The 22,445-nt window shown below is 45.9% G+C and overlaps 5 protein-coding genes across 7 annotated transcripts in view; 4 read left to right on the top strand and 1 right to left on the bottom strand.

Annotated features, from left to right (window-relative positions):
- LOC126561411 (uncharacterized) overlaps positions 1-16,857 on the top strand; it is a 197,643-nt gene extending 180,786 nt beyond the window's left edge. Inside the window, exons 2-6 of the mRNA XM_050217534.1 lie at positions 12,590-12,645; positions 12,886-13,058; positions 13,128-13,989; positions 14,058-16,712; positions 16,787-16,857. Coding sequence (XP_050073491.1) covers positions 12,606-12,645; positions 12,886-13,058; positions 13,128-13,989; positions 14,058-16,712; positions 16,787-16,857 — 3,801 coding nt within the window. The 5' untranslated portion in view covers positions 12,590-12,605. The remainder of the gene's footprint in view (positions 1-12,589; positions 12,646-12,885; positions 13,059-13,127; positions 13,990-14,057; positions 16,713-16,786) is intronic.
- LOC126561997 (esterase B1-like) overlaps positions 1-19,698 on the bottom strand; it is a 474,259-nt gene extending 454,561 nt beyond the window's left edge. The window contains exons 1-7 of the mRNA XM_050218400.1: positions 19,480-19,698; positions 19,272-19,409; positions 18,706-18,856; positions 18,246-18,637; positions 17,823-18,167; positions 17,492-17,746; positions 17,216-17,437 (exon numbers count right to left, since the gene is read on the bottom strand). Coding sequence (XP_050074357.1) covers positions 17,237-17,437; positions 17,492-17,746; positions 17,823-18,167; positions 18,246-18,637; positions 18,706-18,856; positions 19,272-19,409; positions 19,480-19,623 — 1,626 coding nt within the window. The 5' untranslated portion in view covers positions 19,624-19,698 and the 3' untranslated portion in view covers positions 17,216-17,236. The remainder of the gene's footprint in view (positions 1-17,215; positions 17,438-17,491; positions 17,747-17,822; positions 18,168-18,245; positions 18,638-18,705; positions 18,857-19,271; positions 19,410-19,479) is intronic.
- LOC126562982 (charged multivesicular body protein 6) overlaps positions 1-22,445 on the top strand; it is a 250,061-nt gene that overhangs the window by 226,525 nt on the left and 1,091 nt on the right. The window lies entirely within an intron of this gene.
- LOC126561412 (xanthine dehydrogenase/oxidase-like) lies at positions 1,139-11,274 on the top strand. Of its 3 annotated transcripts, XM_050217535.1 has the most exons (6): positions 6,963-7,068; positions 7,246-7,418; positions 7,489-8,347; positions 8,407-9,113; positions 9,173-10,528; positions 10,615-11,274. In XM_050217535.1, the coding sequence occupies exons 1-6, from the start codon at positions 7,029-7,031 to the stop codon at positions 11,272-11,274; spliced, it is 3,795 nt and encodes a 1,264-aa protein (XP_050073492.1). In that variant the 5' UTR covers positions 6,963-7,028. The 3 variants fall into 3 exon arrangements, with proteins under 3 accessions (XP_050073495.1, XP_050073493.1, XP_050073492.1); XM_050217538.1 differs by lacking the exons at positions 6,963-7,068; positions 7,246-7,418 and adding an exon at positions 1,139-1,306; XM_050217536.1 differs by lacking the exons at positions 6,963-7,068; positions 7,246-7,418; positions 7,489-8,347 and adding exons at positions 1,139-1,306; positions 1,377-2,235.
- On the top strand, positions 20,243-22,395 carry LOC126561995 (esterase B1-like). The gene is made up of 4 exons (XM_050218395.1): positions 20,243-20,397; positions 20,767-20,904; positions 20,981-21,529; positions 21,595-22,395. The coding sequence occupies exons 1-4, from the start codon at positions 20,257-20,259 to the stop codon at positions 22,393-22,395; spliced, it is 1,629 nt and encodes a 542-aa protein (XP_050074352.1). The 5' UTR covers positions 20,243-20,256.

Raw genomic sequence — 22,445 nt, 5'->3', positions numbered from 1 at the left:
GGCAATAAATTAAAACCCCTTTTTTATCCGATTTTTAAACTGCTGCTTTCTACTTTCTAGTAGGCGAATCTATTGGATTTTTACTAAAATTTGTTACAAAGGTTTTTTTGAATTTTAAATTTGATTACTGGTCTCACATGTTTTGATCATAATTTCATCAGGATGGTTAAAAGAGGCTAAGAATCGATTTTATTATTGATCTAATGATAGGAACGTCTTCAATCCTCTACCCAATGATAGTGAATGTTCGGGTAAGATTTACAAAACAAAAAAACATAATCGGTTCGTTCAAAATTGGCTCCACAAGCTCTTTTCGCAGATATATAATGGGAAGGGCAATATTATAAGCGTTCCATTATATACCATCTTACAAGACAAATGCGAATCACGGGAAGTGGTATTCTGCCAACATTTTCTTCTCTCTTACTAACTTACTTATCAGACGTTACAACTGCTTCACGGTTTTGGTATGCCACAACAATTATCATTGCTCACAGTCTAGCGCCTTCGTCTACGAGTCTATTATCGTTGATGAAGCCTGCCATGTCTAAGAGAATGTTAGTGTTATTCGCCGATACACACAAAAGGATGCTGCGCGTCTGGATGATTGGATTCCGCTAGGATTCGGCCTCGACTCCGCACCAAATATTCTTCATAGCATAAAACACATGTGAACATATTTATAACATTTTTACTACTAAAAATATCACTGCAATAATTCGCATAAAAAAATGCTCTGTAATCTCTTATTATGATGAATTATTTCGAGACAATACGCGTCTACGATCTATGCGTGAGAGTCCGTCGGCTTCACTGTCGATAATTATTATCTCCGACACAATACGCTCAACTATCTGACCGCATGTAATTGTGGGAAGAAATTTGGTCTCAGCCACGCTCAAGCACTATGATGAACTAGCTCTCTTGACAGTCGTAAAGTGAAAGTCGTACGAACTAGTCGTTTTGTCGTGTCCAATAGTTATTTATAGTCCATATAAGCCGTTTCATTGGACAGCCAGTTTGACGTACTGCAAAATGTCCGTAGCATTTACAGTGAACGGAACAGAATTTAACAGTGAGCAATAAGTACATATCCGAATTTGTGCGTTATTTTAACACAATTCATTGTTTAGTTCAAGTATCCGATATCAACGTGCACACTTCTCTCAACACTTTCATCAGGAACCATGCTCACCTGGCTGGTACCAAGTTCATGTGCCTCGAGGGAGGATGTGGCGCTTGTGTGGTCAACCTGAGCGGAGTCCATCCAGTGTCCGGAGAGCCCTTCTCTTATGCTGTTAACTCGGTAAGACTATCCTCCCGACTATTTGCAGTCGGTATAACTTATTAATACAGAGCTTTCCTCATCCTATCAGTGCCTGTTTCCTGTGCTCGCTTGCCATGGAATGGACATCACCACCGTCGAGGGTATCGGTGGTAAGCAGCGCGGTTATCACGCCACCCAAAAGCTGCTGGCTCACTTCAACGGTACCCAGTGTGGATACTGCTCGCCCGGTATGGTCATGAACATGTACAGCCTTCTGGAGACGAAGAAGGGCAAGGTCACCATGGAGGAGATCGAGAACTCGTTCGGTGGTAACATTTGCCGCTGTACCGGTTACCGTCCCATCCTGGACGCTTTCAAGGCTCTGGCTGTCGATGCTGATCCTAAGATCAAGGAGAAGTGTCAAGATATCGAGGACCTTACAAAGATTTGTCCCAAAACCGGTTCGGCTTGCGCTGGCAAGTGTTCTGCTGCTGCTAAAATTAATCCCAACAAGGGACTGCACCTGAGCTTCGACGAGCAGAAGGAATGGCACAAGGTGTATAACGTAAGCGACATTTTCGCCATCTTCGAGAGCATTGGGGACAAGCCTTACACGCTCATCGGAGGTAATACCGCCCATGGTGTATACCGTCGAAGTGATGCAATAAAAGTCTTTATCGACATCAATGCTGTCCAAGAGCTTCGAGCTAGCTCGGTAGGAAGCTCCTTAACTGTCGGAGCTGGAACCTCCTTGACCGAGCTAATGGATCTGCTGACTTTTGCTGCCAAGCAAAACAAAAGCTTCTCCTATTTTGAACATCTGATTCGCCATATCGACTTGATTGCCAACGTTCCTGTGCGTAACACTGGAACGATCGCTGGTAATCTTAGCATCAAAAACCAACATCCTGAGTTCCCCTCCGATCTTTATCTTATCTTGGAAGCTGCTGATGCGAAGTTGACCATCTGTAAGTACTCTTCCCAGTGTAGGCTTTATTCCATCTTATGAATCTTCATTCCTTTTCAGTGGAGGCCCAAGGAAAAACGTCTACCGTTCGTCCTTCCGAGTATGTCACTCTGGACATGAAGAAAAAGCTGCTGCTTAACGTGATACTGCCTCCGCTGGATCCATCCATCTATGTCTACCGTTCTTTCAAGATCATGCCCCGTGCGCAGAATGCTCACGCATACGTAAACGGTGCATTCCTGATCAAGCTGGATGGATCGAATATAGTGTCGAGCAATATTTGCTTCGGTGGAATCGATCCTCACTTTACGCATGCCATCAAAACGGAAGAGTTCCTCAGTGGTAAGAACCTGCTTACCAATGAAACCATTCAAGGAGCCCTGAAGATTCTGGCAACGGAACTGAACCCCGACTGGGTGCTTCCTGATGCTGCTCCAGAATACCGGAAAAATTTAGCCCTTTCATTGTTCTACAAATTTACACTTACCGTTGCCTCCGCCATGAACGCAGCAGTGAAAAGTAAATACAAATCGGGAGGATCTGTACTGCATCGTAAGGTATCTTCTGGTGTTCAACAATACGATAAAGCTCAGCAACAAGAACAGTGGTCACTTGCTAAAAAAGTACCCAAAATTGAAGGATTGCATCAAACGTCCGGTGAAGCCAAATTTATTAACGATCTTCCAACGTTTCCTGGTGAGCTGTATGCTGCCTTCGTACTTGGTACAGCGGTGCATGCTGAAATTGTTTCGTTTGATGCTACAGAAGCCTTAGTAAGTATGTCTGTTCTTTGTTCCTTCATTAGCCCTACGACTTTATTTTGTAAAACTCTCTCCAACAGAAAATTCCAGGAGCGTTCGCTTTCTACACAGCAAAGGACATCCCCAGCAAAAATGATTTCATGCCTATAAAGTCAGAATTTAGTCCCAACGTGGAAGAAGTTTTCTGTAGTGGACGTATACTATTCCACGGTCAACCTGTAGCTTTGTTGGTGGCCAACACGTTTGAAGCCGCTCAATACGCAGCGAAAAAAGTCATTATTAACTACTCCACCAAACCCGACGAACCGATCTACACGACAGTCAAGGAAGTGGCAGATGCTAAGCGTCATGATCGTGTGGTGGATATTGATTACGGGTATACTGGCGAATCGTACAGTAGCTCAGTTACGGTGCCTTCCATCAATATTTCCGGGACGTTTGAATCCCATGGCCAATATCACTACACGATGGAAACACAAACTTGCGTCTGTCTGCCACTGGAAGACGGAATGGAGGTGCACACCGCAACACAAGCGATAACACTTACCCAAATTGCAATAGCACAAATGCTTGGTGTGCCCGAAAATAGCCTGAACGTGTCCGTACGTCGGATTGGTGGTGGATACGGTGGAAAGGCTTCCCGTGCCGTTCAAATTGCTTGTGCTTGTGCACTTGCCTGTCATCTAACAAAACGCCCAGTACGGTTGATAATGACGATCGAATCAAACATGGCCGTCGTCGGCAAGCGGTACGGAGTGGTTTCCACCTATTCGACCGATGTAACCAACGAGGGACAAATACTTCGTCTTCACAACGAATTTCTGCACGATGCTGGATGCAACACGAATGAAGCGCCCGATTTTATGCAAGGTTACTACGGCAATTGCTACAATAAGGATGCTTGGTCTGTGGTGTCCAAAACCGCGCTAACCGATTCTGCTAGCAACACATGGTGTCGTGCGCCTGGTTCCACGGAAGCGTACGCCATGATAGAATCCATTATCGAGCACATAGCGTTCGTAACGGAGCGTGATCCGCTGGCAGTGCGACTCGAGAACATGCCAACCGATTCACAAATGCGACCACTGCTGCAAACCTTCCTCGCAGATACCGAGTATGAAAGCAGACGGTTGGAAGTTGAGCGGTATAATTTGGAAAACCGTTGGCGTAAGCGTGGCATAGCGATCGTCCCAATGCAGTATCCCGTGGCTTATTTCGGAACACTGCACGCACTCGTTTCGATATATCACACCGATGGCACTGTTGCCATTACGCATGGTGGGATAGAGATGGGCCAGGGTATAAATACACGAGCGGCTCAAGTCGCAGCCAAAGTGCTGGGCATCCCGGTGGAGAAAATTGCCATCAAACCAACCACCAATCTTACGGCACCGAATGACTTTTGCACACAGGCCAGTATTACCAGTGAAGCCGTCGCACATGTGAGTACTGAGTATCGTACTGAGAACAGTTTGCTTAAGAAATGCTTGATATGCTTCAACACGAAATAATGATATTTACCCATATTCTGGATCTACTTTCAGTCCGTGCTTATCGCATGTGAGTTGCTGCTAAAAAGGATTGAACCCGTAAGACAACAACATCCGGACGTCTCGTGGGAAGCACTGACCCAGCTGTGTCACCTTCAGGGAGTGGATCTGTGTGCCACGGCCATGTACAACGGTGTTGTGCTCCCGTCGTACAGTGTTTGGGCCCTTGCCTGTGCCGAAATCGAGCTGGACGTACTCACCGGTAACGTGTTGCTGCATCGTGTCGATATTCTTGAGGACGCAGGCCAAACGCTAAACCCTGAGATCGAAATCGGCCAAATAGAGGGCGCGTTCATGATGGGCGTTGGACTGTATCTTACCGAAGCACTCATATACGATCGTGATACTGGTGAGCTGCTAACCAATCGATCCTGGAACTATCGTCCACCAGGTGCGAAAGACATACCGGTCGATTTTCGGATTCGTTTGCTGCAGAGCACCATCAATCCTACTGGAGTGCAGCGTTCGAAAGCTACTGGGGAACCGGCTGTTAATATGGCTATCGTGGTACTGTTTGCACTGAGGAACGCTATCAATGCGGCACGATTGGATGCGGGTGCGCCACGGAAATGGATACCGTTGGGTTCACCCTGCACGCCAGACAGAATTTTGGAGCATTTGGGAAATTCTTACAATCAATATTTGCTTCATTAGGATAAAAGCAAGTCAGTGGGACATCGTCATTGCGACACTGAGAAGAGAAAATAATACAGTGAATTATTTTGCAAATAAATAATTTCTGCAAGATAAGAAAAGTCTTCTAGAATAAAATGCAGATATTTCGTATTACACACTCCAAACGAATTAATTTCGCATTTCTGCCTGTGAGAGCATAATTTGTCCCATACTGTATTACGTCACACCAAAAATAAATGCCGACCAAATTCAGCGTACGTATCTAATCACCGGTCAGGCCCCACTTTGAACCACACGCACACGCCTATTCTACCAGCACGACATCGTGGAGTTGCGGATGTGGTCGTGCTTAATGGGGAGCTGATGATAGAGCAGCGCCAAACCATGAGAGCGCTCACAGCCTAATGGCGGGAGCAGTCGGCGAGCACTACCATAAACGTGCCCCCACCCAACACGCTCTAAACATTTTGCCATGCGCGAGCACCCATGTTTCTAACACAGTAAAATAAACAAATGAATGATTTTTGTAGCAGCCGGCACTTTTTTTCCTGCTTCGATCTCGCGAACCCTATTTTACTCCCCACTACCATCAACGCAAATGCGTGCTACGGCCAAAAATCGCCGACCACGACCTTGCAACGTGCGTTAGTTGCCGTCGAGCCGGAGAGCATACGCCGAGTGTTGTGACCGGGTCCTATCCGTAGGAAGTAATATTTCATTCAAACAATTCTGAAATTGTGAAAAGGCAGAGAGACACACGCGAGTTTGGCAAAACTATTATGGTACTGCTGGAGATCACGTTCGCGATCAATGGGAAGACGTACAATGGTGAGTAATATCGGCGGAAAGATCGAAATCAACACAGATGACACAGCAAAAGTGATGAAAAGGCGAGGAAGGTTTGGCCAATTGCTGCTTGTGTTGGGTCATTAGGAATGAGATAGACATGGATACCAAAAGGGATTTATAGAACTAATCTTTGCTATACTATTCTAATTAACAACATATGTAGTCCATTAACCAAAAATTTAGAAATTTTAAACTCAATTTCAATTGTGTTACAGTAATGAAGTGATGGCTAAATTTGTACTTCAGAAAACGACACACGACTTTTATCAGCAATGCACACCTCACACGACGCCCTAAGTGCTGTACAAACGAAACCTAAGGAACTGCGTTTATTTTGCCGGCAATGCACTTGATCTCTCAAAAGCACAACAAGCGGCGTAATAGTACAGGCGCAAGCATTTACAACGATACTATTTTTCTACTATTTCAATGGGTACAACGTAGCCATCGTATTCTCTCACGATTATGCGATATTATACAACAACCATGTTCAGCTCCAATATACCCCTAAATAGCATTGGAGTTCCATCCATTACCCTCAGACAGATTCTGATCCATCCCGGTTGCGTAGGGGTGGAGAATTGTCCCAAACGAGATGATATGGAGACGCACATCCACACCCACACCCGCCGTTAGCTATAACAATTGACCAAGGTGACTGGGCACATTTTTGCAAATAGACCTAGGGCCCACCCCCCGGCAAGTGTCGCGTGCGTTTATCGCGATTTCTACCGAACAAATCGGATCCATTTGCACGAACGCTTCACACTCGCTGACGATCAGTCGTAGTGAGCGTATCGTAGTTGCTCCCGGAATCCTGTCAGTATCTCCATACACTCGTTTTCCAGTGTGATCTAGCAGTCATTTTTGAATTGTGCGTGTTCCAGTGCTTCTGTGTGACAGTTTCAATTCAAAGGCTATTGTGTTGGGGGGTGATTTTTTGCGCAGTGTTGTGAAATTATATAAAAGCAGGAAAGATATTTCAAACTTGCACTATCATGGAGGTTATTTTCTCTATCAATGCGAAACCTTATCAAGGTGAGTATTGGTTGAATGGTATAACAACCAAAAAAAGAAGACATATGACCCACATCATCGATAAGAACATGACATCACGCGTGAAGAAGATAATGGATACGATAGAACTATTTCGTTACCCATTTCCTAGTTGCAAAAATTATGTGGTTTATAAATAATCGATTAACGTATCCACAGTTAACTCGAAGAGTGTACCGGTCGATACCTCGTTGAACACCTTCATCCGGAACCATGCTCACCTGACTGGTACCAAGTTCATGTGCCTCGAGGGAGGATGTGGCGCTTGTGTGGTCAACCTGAGCGGAGTCCATCCAGTGTCAGGAGAGCCCTTCTCTTATGCTGTTAACTCGGTAAGACTATCCTCCCGACTATTTGCAGTCGGTATAACTTATTAATACAGAGCTTTCCTCATCCTATCAGTGCCTGTTTCCTGTGCTCGCTTGCCATGGAATGGACATCACCACCGTCGAGGGTATCGGTGGTAAGCAGCGCGGTTATCACGCCACCCAAAAGCTGCTGGCTCACTTCAACGGTACCCAGTGTGGATACTGCTCGCCCGGTATGGTCATGAACATGTACAGCCTTCTGGAGACGAAGAAGGGCAAGGTCACCATGGAGGAGATCGAGAACTCGTTCGGTGGTAACATTTGCCGCTGTACCGGTTACCGTCCCATCCTGGACGCTTTCAAGGCTCTGGCTGTCGATGCTGATCCTAAGATCAAGGAGAAGTGTCAAGATATCGAGGACCTTACAAAGATTTGTCCCAAAACCGGTTCGGCTTGCGCTGGCAAGTGTTCTGCTGCTGCTAAAATTAATCCCAACAAGGGACTGCACCTGAGCTTCGACGAGCAGAAGGAATGGCACAAGGTGTATAACGTAAGCGACATTTTCGCCATCTTCGAGAGCATTGGGGACAAGCCTTACACGCTCATCGGAGGTAATACCGCCCATGGTGTATACCGTCGAAGTGATGCAATAAAAGTCTTTATCGACATCAATGCTGTCCAAGAGCTTCGAGCTAGCTCGGTAGGAAGCTCCTTAACTGTCGGAGCTGGAACCTCCTTGACCGAGCTAATGGATCTGCTGACTTTTGCTGCCAAGCAAAACAAAAGCTTCTCCTATTTTGAACATCTGATTCGCCATATCGACTTGATTGCCAACGTTCCTGTGCGTAACACTGGAACGATCGCTGGTAATCTTAGCATCAAAAACCAACATCCTGAGTTCCCCTCCGATCTTTATCTTATCTTGGAAGCTGCTGATGCGAAGTTGACCATCTGTAAGTACTCTTCCCAGTGTAGGCTTTATTCCATCTTATGAATCTTCATTCCTTTTCAGTGGAGGCCCAAGGAAAAACGTCTACCGTTCGTCCTTCCGAGTATGTCACTCTGGACATGAAGAAAAAGCTGCTGCTTAAAGTGATACTGCCTCCGCTGGATCCATCCATCTATGTCTACCGTTCTTTCAAGATCATGCCCCGTGCGCAGAATGCTCACGCATACGTAAACGGTGCATTCCTGATCAAGCTGGATGGATCGAATATAGTGTCGAGCAACATTTGCTTCGGTGGAATCGATCCTCACTTTACGCATGCGATCAAAACGGAAGAGTACCTCAGTGGTAAGAACCTGCTTACCAATGAAACCATTCAAGGAGCCCTGAAGATTCTGGCAACGGAACTGAACCCCGACTGGGTGCTTCCTGATGCTGCGCCAGAATACCGGAAAAATCTAGCCCTTTCATTATTCTACAAGTTCGTGCTGAACATTGCACCGGAACTGAAGGCTTCCGTTAAAAGCGAATTCAAATCGGGCGGTACAGTTCTCGATCGCCCACTCTCGTCTGGAACACAATCGTTCGATACCATCAAGGAGAATTGGCCCTTGACGAAGAACATTCCTAAGATTGAAGGTTTGCTGCAAACTTCGGGCGAGGCAAAGTATGCAAACGATTTACCAGTATTCCCGAACGAGCTGTATGCCGCATTTGTCCTGGGAACGGAATCGCAGACGAAGATTACGAACATTGATGCCTCGGAAGCACTGGTATGTAGAAGCAACTTTAACTAAAGCAGCTCATTCATTATAATGTTTGCTCTTTGTAGAAACTGCCCGGCGTTGTTGCCTTCTACTCGGCGAAGGATATACCTGGGGCAAACAATTTCATGTACTTCAAAGGATTCATGGGCCCACATGATGAGGAAATTTTCTGCAGTGAGAAAGTGATCTATCACGGACAACCGGTTGGTCTTGTCGTTGCCGACACTTTCAATCTGGCCAATCGTGCTAGCAAGCTGGTGAAGGTGCAGTACGATAAAACATCCTCCAAGCGATATCCTACCGTTAAGGATGTGCTCCGTGCCAAGGCAACCGATCGGCTGAATGACATGCCGTACAGTACATTGGGCGAAGAGTTTGAAGCTGCACCCAATGGTGCGATCAAGGTAAAGGGATGCTTTGAAATCGGGGGTCAGTATCACTACACGATGGAGACGCAAACGGCCGTTTGCATTCCGATCGAGGACGGTATGGACGTATACTCGGCGACGCAGTGGATCGATTTTACGCAAATCGCCATTTCGAAGATGCTGAACGTGCCAGAGAACAGCCTTAATCTGTATGTACGCCGTTTGGGCGGAGGTTATGGAAGCAAGGGTACCAGGGCTACCCTGATAGCTTGTGCAGCGGCCCTAGCTGCCCACAAGACCCAGCGACCCGTGCGTTTGGTTATGACGCTCGAGGCTAACATGGAAGCCATTGGCAAGCGTTACGGCGTCATCTCCAACTACGAGGTGGATGTGGAGAAGGATGGCAAAATTACGAAGCTATACAACGAGTACGTTCACGACTTTGGTTCGTGTCTGAACGAGTCGATGGGTCACTGTGCAGAGTTCTTCCGAAACTGCTACGACAACAAAGCTTGGAAGACGGTTGCAAAGGGTGCCGTTACGGACTCTGCCAGTAACACCTGGTGTCGTGCACCGGGCACAACGGAAGGCATTGCCATGGTGGAAACCATCATGGAACATGTCGCGCATGCAACGGGGCTAGATCCGCTTGACGTGCGTATGGCAAACATGCCCAAGGATTTGAAGATGCACGAGCTTATGCCACAGTTCCGGGCCGATGTCGAGTACGATTTGCGCAAGAAGGAGATTGAACAGTTCAATCGCGAGAACCGTTGGAAAAAGCGGGGCCTAGCGATCACACCGATGCGCTACCCGTTGGGTTACTTCGGTACGATCCATGCGCTGGTGTCGATCTACCATACGGACGGTACCGTGGTCATCACGCACGGTGGCATCGAAATGGGCCAGGGCATGAATACCAAGGTCGCACAGGTCGCGGCCTATGTTCTAGGAATTCCGATGGAAAAGATTAGCATCAAACCGTCGGCCAATATGACGTCACCGAACGCTATCTGTACCGGTGGCAGTATGACCAGCGAGACTGTCTCTTTTGTGAGTAGAATATTGGTCTAGCTAGAGGGTTTAGCAGTGTGAGAATAGAAAAAGCCAATTCTAATGTTTTAACACTTTTTTTCTAGGCGGTTAAGAAAGCGTGTGAGATTCTGCTGGAACGCATGAAACCGATCCGTGACGAGATGAAGGACGCTTCTTGGGAAACCATCGTGGAGAATAGCTACTACAAGAACGTGGACCTTTGTGCGACTTACATGTACAAGGCGTCCGATCTGGAAGCCTATATCATCTGGGGTTTGACCTGCACTGAGGTGGAGATCGACGTGCTGACCGGCAACGTGCAGCTACGTCGTGTCGATATTCTGGAGGATACTGGTGAAAGCTTGAGCCCCGGTATCGATATTGGCCAGGTCGAGGGGGCATTTATTATGGGCGTTGGCTATTACCTGACCGAGGCACTGATTTATGATCCGCAAACCGGTGCACTGCTAACCAACCGTACCTGGACGTACAAACCGCCAGGTGCGAAGGATATTCCGGTTGATTTCCGGGTGCGCTTCCTGCAGAAGAGCTCTAACGCAACGGGCGTGCTACGTTCGAAGGCAACTGGTGAGCCGGCCATGAATATGACCGTTTCTGTGCTTTGTGCGCTTCGTAATGCCGTGTTGGCAGCACGTACCGATGCAGGATTGTCGAACGAATGGGTTCAGCTGGGTGCACCATCCACGCCAGATCAGGTGTATCTGATGGCGGGTAACTCTGTAGAGCAGTATCTGTTGAATTAGCTGTAACACTAGTTCAACAAGGTGCAGTAATTCTTTTGAAGGCTCTATTGAATTTCTTAGAATTTTTACCATTAGCGTTAGGTGGATACTAATGATACTATCGGGATAGATGTATAGATTGGATAAAATATAAAAACTGCAAATAAATATATGCTTTGAAAAGGTGTCATTTTTCTTATTTTATTACATCGTCTTTCATTATTTCCTTCCATTAGTGTAAAGGTTTTAAAATTTACAAATGGGCAAGTTCGTATGATGTTAGACCAGAAGCTGATGCGGATCGTTTATCTTGCCGAATCAGCATCCAGAGGTTCTCAATATCTGAAATCATATATTCCTCTCATTGGCCTAATGACCTTCTGCTAAGGTCACGCCGGCGATCTATTGGCTTGCTAGACTTGCTAATACCATGTACTCGGATAGTCACAGTCCTCATCACTACGGGGTAATGGTGGTATTTGAACCACGGTCCTGCCGTGTAAAGACTGGCTCCGCTATTGCCTGACCATAGCTCCCAGAAATCAAATATAATTCCAATTTAAATTATGCAATCCAAACATTTCACGAGAACATTCTCAAACGTAGCTGCTTATCCTCAGCCCAGCAAACGATAAGAAAAACTGCATTGATAAAAGGTATATCTTATCGTCGTTGAAACCGATATCTGGTTAAGCAATATGGCCAAGCCGTTCTTTAAAAGTAAAAATAAAACAGATATCCGGTTTATGCAGTAACGTGATAAACGCTTTTATCTGGCTTGCAACCAAATCAAACTCGCAATCAATCCCATTCCCACGCATCATCGTCCAATCCATATATCAGATACTAATTTTGCACTCTATTTTTATGACCTTAACCCTGTCCAATTATGGCACACTTGGCCAAATTTGAAACTCAATCCATAACCGATTGAACCGGTTCAAAGGCAGGACCAATATGCCGACTACCAAAAAAGACCCACAACCGGTGATGATTTAAATTCTGTTCACGTGGAAAAAATGTCGTCGATCGTACCAACACAAACGTTGCGCGCTCAACACACGCTCTCACTCGCGTACGCAAAGCAAACACGTGAAGCTCGTACTACGCGAGACGCCAAAGATGATAAGAAGAGCATTTGGATTCGGGTCTATAAAAACCTCCCCCCCCCACACACAAAACAGTGTGACTGCGCGCGCTGCTGGTGAGAAGTCGCGACTTCAGTCTCTCGCTAACTAGCGATTCGCGTGTGTACGCAGTTGTAGTACGATCGTTGCCGCTGCTAGGGCAACACTTTGTGGAATTTCGTCCGCCCATCAATACGCGCGCCCGCTAGACAAAACAACAATATCATGCAAATAGTGTTCACCATCAACGGAAAGGTGCATAAAGGTGGGCAAACGCGTTCACGCGCATCTTATCATTGATCAGCCAGTATCAATGATAAATTGCCTTTCAAGCCCCTCGAGCTGTGATACCGAGTGGCAAGTTAATAACGGAACGTTCTGGATAGATATACCGACACCCCATGCTGCTAAATTGGGCTTTCTGCCGTTATCAACAAGACATGCCGCCGCCGGTCTCTGTGTACAAGGTGCCTAAATCATGTGTTATTATGTTTCATTGTTTCAGCGAACAGTGCAACCGTCCCGATCGATACCTCGCTCGGTACCTATCTGCGCTACCATGCACAGCTTAAGGGCACTAAGTTTATGTGCCGTGAGGGTGGATGTGGTGCGTGCATCGTCAATGTTAGCAGCCAGCATCCCGTCACGAAGGATATCATCTCACGAGCGGTAAACTCGGTACGATTACGTCAATGCGAACTCGAAGTTTCCCGGTCATCATGTAGCTATTTTGAATCTTGCTTTTAGTGTCTATTTCCACTCTTCTCCTGCAATGGATTGGATATCGTTACGATCGAAGGTGTCGGTAACAAGCTGGACGGTTACCATGCTACCCAACGCCGGCTGGCTCACTTCAACGGAACGCAGTGTGGATTCTGCTCGCCAGGTATGGTGATGAACATGTACAGCTTGCTGGAATCGAAGAAGGGCAAAGTTACGATGGAGGAGGTTGAGAATTCGTTCGGTGGCAATATCTGTCGCTGTACCGGGTACCGGCCTATTCTGGATGCATTCAAATCTTTGGCGGTAGATGCAGATCCAAAGCTGTTGGAAGTCTGTCAGGATATTGAGGACGTTCCAAGGATTTGTCCAAAAAGTTTGGAAGGAACCCCTTGCACGGGCAAGTGTTCGTTGGCAGCACAGTGTGAGGAAGCGAACGACATTCAGCTGCTGTTTGCTGGTGGCCGTGAATGGTACAAGGTGGAGAATGTGCAAGCAATCTTTCGGATTTTCGACAAGATAGAATCACAATCGTACATGCTGATTGCTGGCAACACAGCCACAGGCGTATATCGACGTCCCGACAATCTGGACGTGTTTATTGACATCAGCTCTGTGGCAGATCTACGTGTAAACTACTTCAACGATGCATTGACGATCGGAGCTAACGTTACACTGACCGAGCTGGTGGGAATCCTCGATGAAGCGTCCACCGCCAAGGGATACGAGTACTGTCGCGAAATGGTTAAACATCTTGACCTGATCGCCAACGTCCCGGTACGCAACGTCGGTACAATCGCTGGTAATCTGAGCATTAAGCATCAGCATCGTGATTTTCCCTCCGATGTGTATCTACTACTCGAGGGTGTTGGCGCACGTTTAACGATCGGTAAGCAGAAGGATATTTTTCAACAGAAATTTTCAATCGTACTTAAATTTTCTACTTTCTTTTTCTAGCCACCTCAACCACCTCAACCAAAGTCGTCACGGTAGAAGAATATCTGTCGATGAACATGAACAAACGTATCATACTAAACATTCTTCTTTACCCGCTCGATCCCAAGGAATACTCCTTGCGCACCTACAAAGTGATGCCACGAGCACAGAATGCACATGCGTACGTTAATGCGACTGTTCTGCTACAGTTTCAACCGTCCGGCATGTTACGCACCGCTTCTATCTGCTATGGTGGCATCAATCCGGGTTTTACCCATGCCGTGCAGCTTGAAAGTTTCCTTGTCGGGAAAGACATCTTCCAAGAGTCGGTGTTTGGAGAGGCGTTAAAGTTGCTCAACGACACAATAGCACCGAACTACGTTCCACCGGATGCGTCGTCCGAGTATCGGAAACATCTTGCATCGACACTATTCTACCGTGCGATTCTGAGCATCGCAGCTGATCGTGGCGTTCAGCTCAATGCTCTGTACTCAAGTGGTACACAGCTATCGAAGCGAATGCTTTCAAGTGGTCAGCAAACGTACGATACCATTCAAGAGAACTGGCCAATGACGAAGCACATACCCAAGGTGGAAGGATTGTCACAGGCAGCCGGGGAGGCACACTACACCGATGACATTCCGAATCTTCCAGGGCAACTGTTCGGTGCATTTGTACTGGCCACTAAGCCACGCACCAATATCCTCAAAATAGACGCAAAGCAAGCACTAGCACGCGCAGGTGTGGTAGCGTTCTACTCAGCACGTGACATACCCGGCACCAATAATTTTATGCCAGTGGAGCTTGACAATCAGGAAGTGGAGGAGATATTCTGCAGTGATCGTGTGCTCTACCACGGGCAACCGGTAGGTATTATTCTCGCTGAAACATACGACGAAGCGTACCGAGCAGCGAAGCTGGTAGATATTGAATATGGTCCACCGGACGGTCAACCCATCTTGCCAACGGTCAAGGATGTCATCAAAGCTGGTCAAACCGATCGCATACACCCGAGCGACGGGACACAGATCGGGGAAAAATACGACACCGGAAGTGGTTCGATCCGACTCGAGGGCACCTTCGATCTGCCGAGTCAATATCATCTTTCCATGGAAACACAACAGTGCGTGTGTGTACCGATCGACGATGGGATGGATGTGTACAGCTCGACGCAATGGGTCGATATGTGTCAGATCGCGATCGCGCGTGCCCTTAAAATCCCGGAAAACAGTCTCAACTTCCGTATACGTCGATTGGGCGGTGCTTTTGGGTCAAAGATTTCCCGTGCGTCCCAAATTGCGTGTGCCTGTGCGATTGCGGCACATTTCTCCCAACGTCCCGTACGATTGATCATGTCCCTTGAGGACAATATGATGGCGATTGGCAAGCGTTCGGCTTGCGTCAGTCGCTATGAAATTGAAGTTGACGAGCGTGGTCGTGTGCAGCGATTGCTTAACCAATTCTATCAGGACTCTGGCTGTTGCCTAAACGAACCGGTAGAGAAAGTTACTTTCCTATTTTATCGCAACTGTTACGATACGAGCAGCTGGAAGGTGATGGGTCACAGTGTGTTGACGGAATCGGCGAGCAGCACGTACTGCAGGGGTCCAGGAACGAACGAGGGCATCAGTATGGCCGAAAACATGATGGAGCACATTGCGCAACGTCTGGGACTTGACCCACTAGCCGTGCGTATGGAAAATCTCCCAGAAGATAGCAAAATCCGAGAGTTGCTCCCAATGTTTGCAAACGATGTTCAGTACGAAGCTCGCAGAGATGAGATAGTACGATTCAACGAAACGAACCGTTGGATCAAGCGTGGAATCGCAATCGTTCCGATGAGATATCCACAGTACTTTATGGGATCACTGCACGCACTTGTGTCGATCTACCATGCCGATGGAACGGTAGCCATCACTACCGGCGGTATCGATATGGGCCAGGGTGTGAACACCAAAGTTACCCAGGTTGCGGCTCGCGCGTTGGGTATCCCGCTGACTATGATCAAGGTAAAAGCTATGGCCAACATAACCTCACCAAACGCGATCGTTTCCGGTGGCAGTATGACAAGCGATGCAGCGTGTTTCGCCGTACAGAAAGCGTGCGAAATATTAAAAACCCGAATCGATCCGGTACGACAGCAGCATCCGGACGATTCGTGGGAAGCCATCACACAACGTTGCCACCAGCAGCACGTCGATCTGTGCGCACTTTATCAGTACAACGTAACCAAAACGCAACACTACGTCGTGTGGGGTTTAACGTGTTCTGAGGTGGAGGTGGACATCCTTACCGGAAACGTACAGATTCGCCGTGTCGACATACTGGAGGATGTTGGGGAAAGCATCAGCCCAGGTATCGATATTGGTCAAATCGAAGGCGCATTTGTGATGGGTATTGGATTGTATTTTACCGAGCAGCTCGTGTACAGTGGTGAGTCTGGACAGCTGCTAACTAATCGCTCGTGGAACTATAAACCACCCGGTGCTAAAGATATCCCGGTGGACTTCCGCGTTAAGTTTCTACAGAGTACACACAACGAAAACTTTGTTCTGCGTTCTAAAACAACCGGTGAGCCAGCGCTCAATATGACTATTTCGTTGTTGTTTGCTCTTCGGATGGCACTGAATTCGGCACGCAGGCAGGCAGGCCTGTCGGATGAATGGTATCCAATCGGTGAGTATTGTATTGAAAGGTCGCGCCAGCTTAATGAGTATCATATTTAAAAAATATATCTTCAAAATTTGCAGAAATACCAGCTACACCCGAACAAATATGTCTGCTGGCGGGTAGTACGATCGACCAGTTTAAATTAACATAAAAAAAGTATATTTCAACGTACTTGCTCATCCATCCTACTTAGGATTGTAATGAAAAACATATTCCTACATATAAAAAATATATTACTGAAGTTTTTTTTTATTTCGTTATGAGGCCGTATTCCTTATATATTATTTAAGTAATACCCAAACAAATATAAAAGAGTAAGTATACTTGTTCTCATTTTAGATTCCTATCTGAGCTTATCTTATCAGTTCTTAGGACAACCAATAATAATCCCATTACGAAATTACATTCTTTTGTTTGTATTAACTACGTCGGAGTAACACCAGTACCGCAAACGAAATAAAAAACAATCGTAAATATACAACTATCCTGTATTATTCAAACACACTCACAGGCAGGCCACCGGACAGCAGTTAATAAAGTTGCTCCTTCTTGTAAATCGAGTCCCACAGCTTCATGCGTCTCATTTCCGGCAGGTCGACAAAGCTCAATCCACTATTATTAATGTTCAAACATTTGTACGGTTCCACCCCAGTACCAACCGGTTCCCAAATGTCTCCTAAAGTTCCACCATTCGGGGTGCCCATGATGGCAAAGTTAGTAAACAGCTCGACCTATAAAATATCGGTTAGTGAAATTTTATTTTGAAAATATATCCATTAACTTACCATTTGTTGCATCGTCCTATACTCAAACGTATCCACAGCCGGTACGGGGCTGAATAGATTTTTAAACAGATACGAAAGGTCATCAGCATGAGCAGTTCCACGCACATTACGATCGCAAAAGTAAATCCGGTAGTGATTGTACGTTTCGGAATCTACCGAAAATCGATAGACGAACGTTTTGGCACCTTTGCGCGAATTGATACGGGAGTACACGGTACGATGAATACCGTGCCAAAAAAGCTTGTCCGTCATTAGCTACGATAAGGACAGATAAAGATAGAAAAAATAATTCCGAAACCCAATAAAAGTGGCAAATTTTTTACCCTCCTACCGTTAAATAACCTTCTCGATTTGCGAACGATGGTTCCGTATCACCGTAGTAAAACTTCTTCAACCGTAGCCCATATTCGCGACACATTTGGGAGCTTCGTACCAACTCAAGCTCCATCGGTACCAAGAACTCAAAGTTCTTCAGATTATCCATTATGGCTGGGTTTTCTTTGATCGAGCTCAAGCAAAATAGTCCTTCCTCGGAGTTACCACCGATCAGAATATCGATATCGTTACTCCACGCCTCACGACACATTTCCAGCGGTTTCTTGGGAATGAAGGTGTTTGGCGACAGGTACGGTTCAATGACCGGGCCAAATGCAAAAAGTATACGATTTTCCAACTCCTATTGAGAGAACCAAGAACAAATATAATTATAAATCAAAGCGTTGCACGAAGCTAACTCTCGTTCGCGAATACATACATTTGCAGTTAACAGCTGATCCTGATGCTTAGTGATATCTTCAGCTGAAGCATTCATCAAAACTTTAAATGCTTCAGCTTCGCCACCCTTTCCATTCCAACCGAGCGCTTTCGCCAACCGTTCAGCCATACCACGCTTTGGCATCGTGGACCAATTGTTCAGCGTACAGCCGGACATTACGATCGCCCGCCGGAACAGACCTCGTGATTGTTCCGACACCATGTGATAGTGCACCGAGCATCCTCCGGCACTCTCCCCAAACAGCGTAACATTGTCCGGATCTCCGCCAAAGTGAGCGATATTATCTCGCACCCAACGGAGGGCCAAATTTTGATCCTTTAAACCACCATTGCCTGGGATGCCCAACTCTTGTGAATCGAGAGATAGAAATCCTACGAGAAAAATGGATTTTGTTAGTTCAGTTACACTTATTAATAATTGGATAACAACGGACACTTACCGAATGCTCCAATGCGATAGTTGAAGGTAACCAATACGATGTCCTTTTGAATGAGATAATCCGGACCGTACATTTCGGTGCCGCTAGAACCACGCATAAATGCTCCACCATGAATCCATACCATAACTGGTAGAAGTTTTTGCGGTTTTAGCTGAAGGTAACGAAAAATTATTTAATCTGTTGCAGAGTACCTCTATGATACTATTTGGACTAAGTCGTATGCTGTCATCCTCATTACATGAACTCATTATACATCTCATTGCGCACATCTTTGTAGCGAGATGTAAGAGAGACTTCAGACAGGATTTAAGCGTATTTAACAATATATACAAATTCTGTGAACATAATCAAGTAAACAATACGATCTACCATATAAGTACATCGTACATCAAATGCCGACGCAGCACAAAAACCGAGATAAGAAGCCAGATGTGATAAGATGCTAAATAATCATGAATAAACAGTATTGGTTATCTTGGCAGCATGATTTGACACAACGGACGCAACGAACCGAATTGTAGAAATTTTTCTCCACTCTAAAATCGCATCCAAAAATTAGTAATTACCTCCTTTGTGAACACATTCATATAGAGATGATCCTCGCTACCAACGATCTTGTTCAGCAGCTTGTTGAACTGATATCCACTCGGACCTTGCTGCGTACAGTCCAACGGTTCCGCCCATGGTTCCGGTGCCTCTAGATCCTTTTATGTGCAAACAAACAAAACAGTTGGACTTGATTTCTCGAAACTTCCCATTCTGATATTTTCTTACCTTAAAGCGTCGCTCACCAACAGGTGGTTTACAGTACGGTATCTTTTGGAAGTTCAAATACTCTACACCGGTTCCAGCTGTTTTCTTTACGCCCCGCACTGGACCGTAACGTGTGGCCACGATGGGATGCTCTAGCTCGCTCATTTTAATACTTCGCCAAACAACTGATGTAGATCACGTTTGAAACACTACTGAACTTGGGAACTGGTCGTGAAATACACGCTCGAGGGGGGCATACTTCTCGCTAATTGTAATCTACCGACCACACTGATAGCGATGCACATTCTATCGATAAGGGTGGGAATTGCTCAGCTTCTCCAGTGTGTTGTTAAGTTTTATCATAGCAGTTCATTGATAGTTGTGGTTTAGTGTACGGCAGGTTAACTGATCAGAGAAGTGACTCAAATATAGCATAACAAATTTAAGAATTCTATGATAGTTACATTTAGCCTAAAAAACTGATAAGTACCTTACCAGTTTTATCTTTAACATATTTTTTTCTTTTCTTGAAGCTTGCCAAAAAATTGCGTTAGAAACACTGACATAAAACGTAATCAGCGTTGCGTGCGCAGCAAGCCACGACATAAATAAAAGACGACGATCGACCAACCCCTACAAGCATTATCTTCAAAACCGCAGCCTATTAACAACGCTACATCTCGCTCGATTGCCCGGATTTCCTTTTTACAAGAAGTTTAGTTACATTCGGTCAAGTTGTACGTCCGCTAGTAGCTTACATTTTTCGGAACTTGGTTAATATTTCACACAACCAACGGAATGTCCAACGGTGAGCTGATTGTTAACACCGGTTACGGACCGGTTAAAGGTACAACCCGGACAGCACTCTACGGCAGCGAATACGTCAGCTTTCAGGGTATACCGTACGCGAAGCCGCCTGTCGGAGAGCTACGCTTCAAGGTAAGAAAAGTGACCGTTTTACATTAAAACCAAAAAAAGTGACACGATAATGCAAAGATAAACCGAGGCCTCAACTTTAATTTCCTGTTCATTAAGTAAAAATCTTACCGATTTTTTACTACGGACAACAGATTGCTATTGATGGACGACAGTTCCACCCTAGGATTACTATGATTGAGCTTACTGGCACAGTTAATTGAGTGCATTTGCCAAGCAATTGAACAAGTGTTTGAGCATGCTACGGGGGTTACACGATGATGTCATTTTAATGGCCAGAGGCTCTCAACCCAAAATAGTACAGTAATTATTTTAGTCAATATTAACACCTTTTGATATTGAATTTTTTCACCTCTTTTCTCCCTTACCTAGGACCCTTCTCCGCCGGAAAGCTGGACCGATGTGCTGGATTGTACACGACAATGCGATCCATGCTACCATTTTGATCGCCGGATCGAAAAAATTGTCGGCAGTGAGGACAGTTTGAAGTTGAACATTTTCACCAAAACAGTTAGTATTTGCTTATCGAATTAATCTCACTAAAATTTTCGGTCAATCACTTTGCTGTTTTTCTGCTTGCCACTAGATTAAACCTTCGAAACCACTACCTGTTATGGTCTACATCTATGGAGGTGGATTTGTTGAAGGTACCAGCGGAACCGAATTGTACGGTCCGGACTACCTTATCGAAAGGGACATTGTACTAGTGTCGTTAAATTATCGGGTCGGAGCACTCGGATTTCTGTGCTGCCAGTCACCCGCAGCCGGTATACCGGGAAATGCTGGATTAAAGGACCAAAGACTTGCTCTTGTCTGGGTACGGGACAATATTGCACGGTTCGGAGGTGATCCAAATGTGGTCACTCTCTTTGGGCATAGTGCCGGTGGAGCTTCGGTGCAGTATCATACAGTTGCGGACGCTTCGAAAAATTTGTTCCATCGTGCCATCATCATGTCTGGCAGTACGTTGTGCAGCTGGGCCGTCACACCTCAACGGAACTGGATACAGAAGCTTGCAAAAGCCATCGGTTGGCAGGGCGATGTTGGTGACGATGAAGAAGCGGCACTGGCATTTTTACGAAAAGCATCGCCGGAAAGCATTGTAGAACATCAGGAGACTTTGTTCGGACCTCAGGTATTCCGGCTTACATGTAGGTTAATGTCTCTGAATACACAAACAAAACATTTCCCTCATTGCAGGAAATACAAGAAGGCTTACTAACGCCATTCGCACCAACGATCGAGCCCTACGAAAGCGATGTTTGTTTCATCCCCAGGTCACCATTGGAGATGGTTCGAACTGCGTGGGGAAATGCTATAGACGTAATGATTGGCGGCACATCCGAGGAAGGGTTAATTCTACTGCCGAAAGTAAAACCAAAACTTCCCGCCATGCTGCAAGATCCTCGATTGTTCATCGGCAATGTGCCCTTCCATCTGAAGCTTACACTCGAGGAGCGGATGGCATGTGGAGAGCAGCTTAAGCAACTCTACTATCCCGATTCCATTCCATCGTTGGACAATTTGGGTGGGTTCGTTAATATGGCTTCGGATCGTATCTTTTGGCATGATCTACATCGCACCATACTGGCCCGTGTAAACTATGCCGACAATGCTAAAACATTCGTATATCGTTTCTGCGTTGATTCGCCATTCTTCAATCACTATCGCATACATATGATTGATCCTGAGGCACGGGGTACGTCCCATGCCGATGAGATATCTTACCTGTTTTCTAACATTTTCGCAAAGCCCTTGGATACGAACACGTTTGAGTACCGTGCTATTCAGTACATGGTGGACATTTTCACCAACTTTGCTGCCAATGGCGACCCAAACTGTTCCAGTACCGCCAACCTGTCGTGGACGAAGGTTCCAAAAACGGCACCACCGTACAACTGTTTGAACATTTCCAACAACGGTGTGGAGGTTGTGGAGTTGCCAGAAGCAAAACGACTGCAAGTTTGGGATTCCTTCTACGTGAATGATACCCTCTACTAAAACCTGTACGATATTATACGCCAATAATTTTGAACAAAAACAATAAAAAC

This window comes from Anopheles maculipalpis, chromosome 3RL, assembly GCF_943734695.1.
Source record: "Anopheles maculipalpis chromosome 3RL, idAnoMacuDA_375_x, whole genome shotgun sequence".
Lineage (NCBI taxonomy): Eukaryota > Metazoa > Arthropoda > Insecta > Diptera > Culicidae > Anopheles > Anopheles maculipalpis.
The sequence above is the reverse complement of the archived record's forward strand: the minus strand, read 5'-3'. Positions and strand labels throughout refer to the sequence as shown.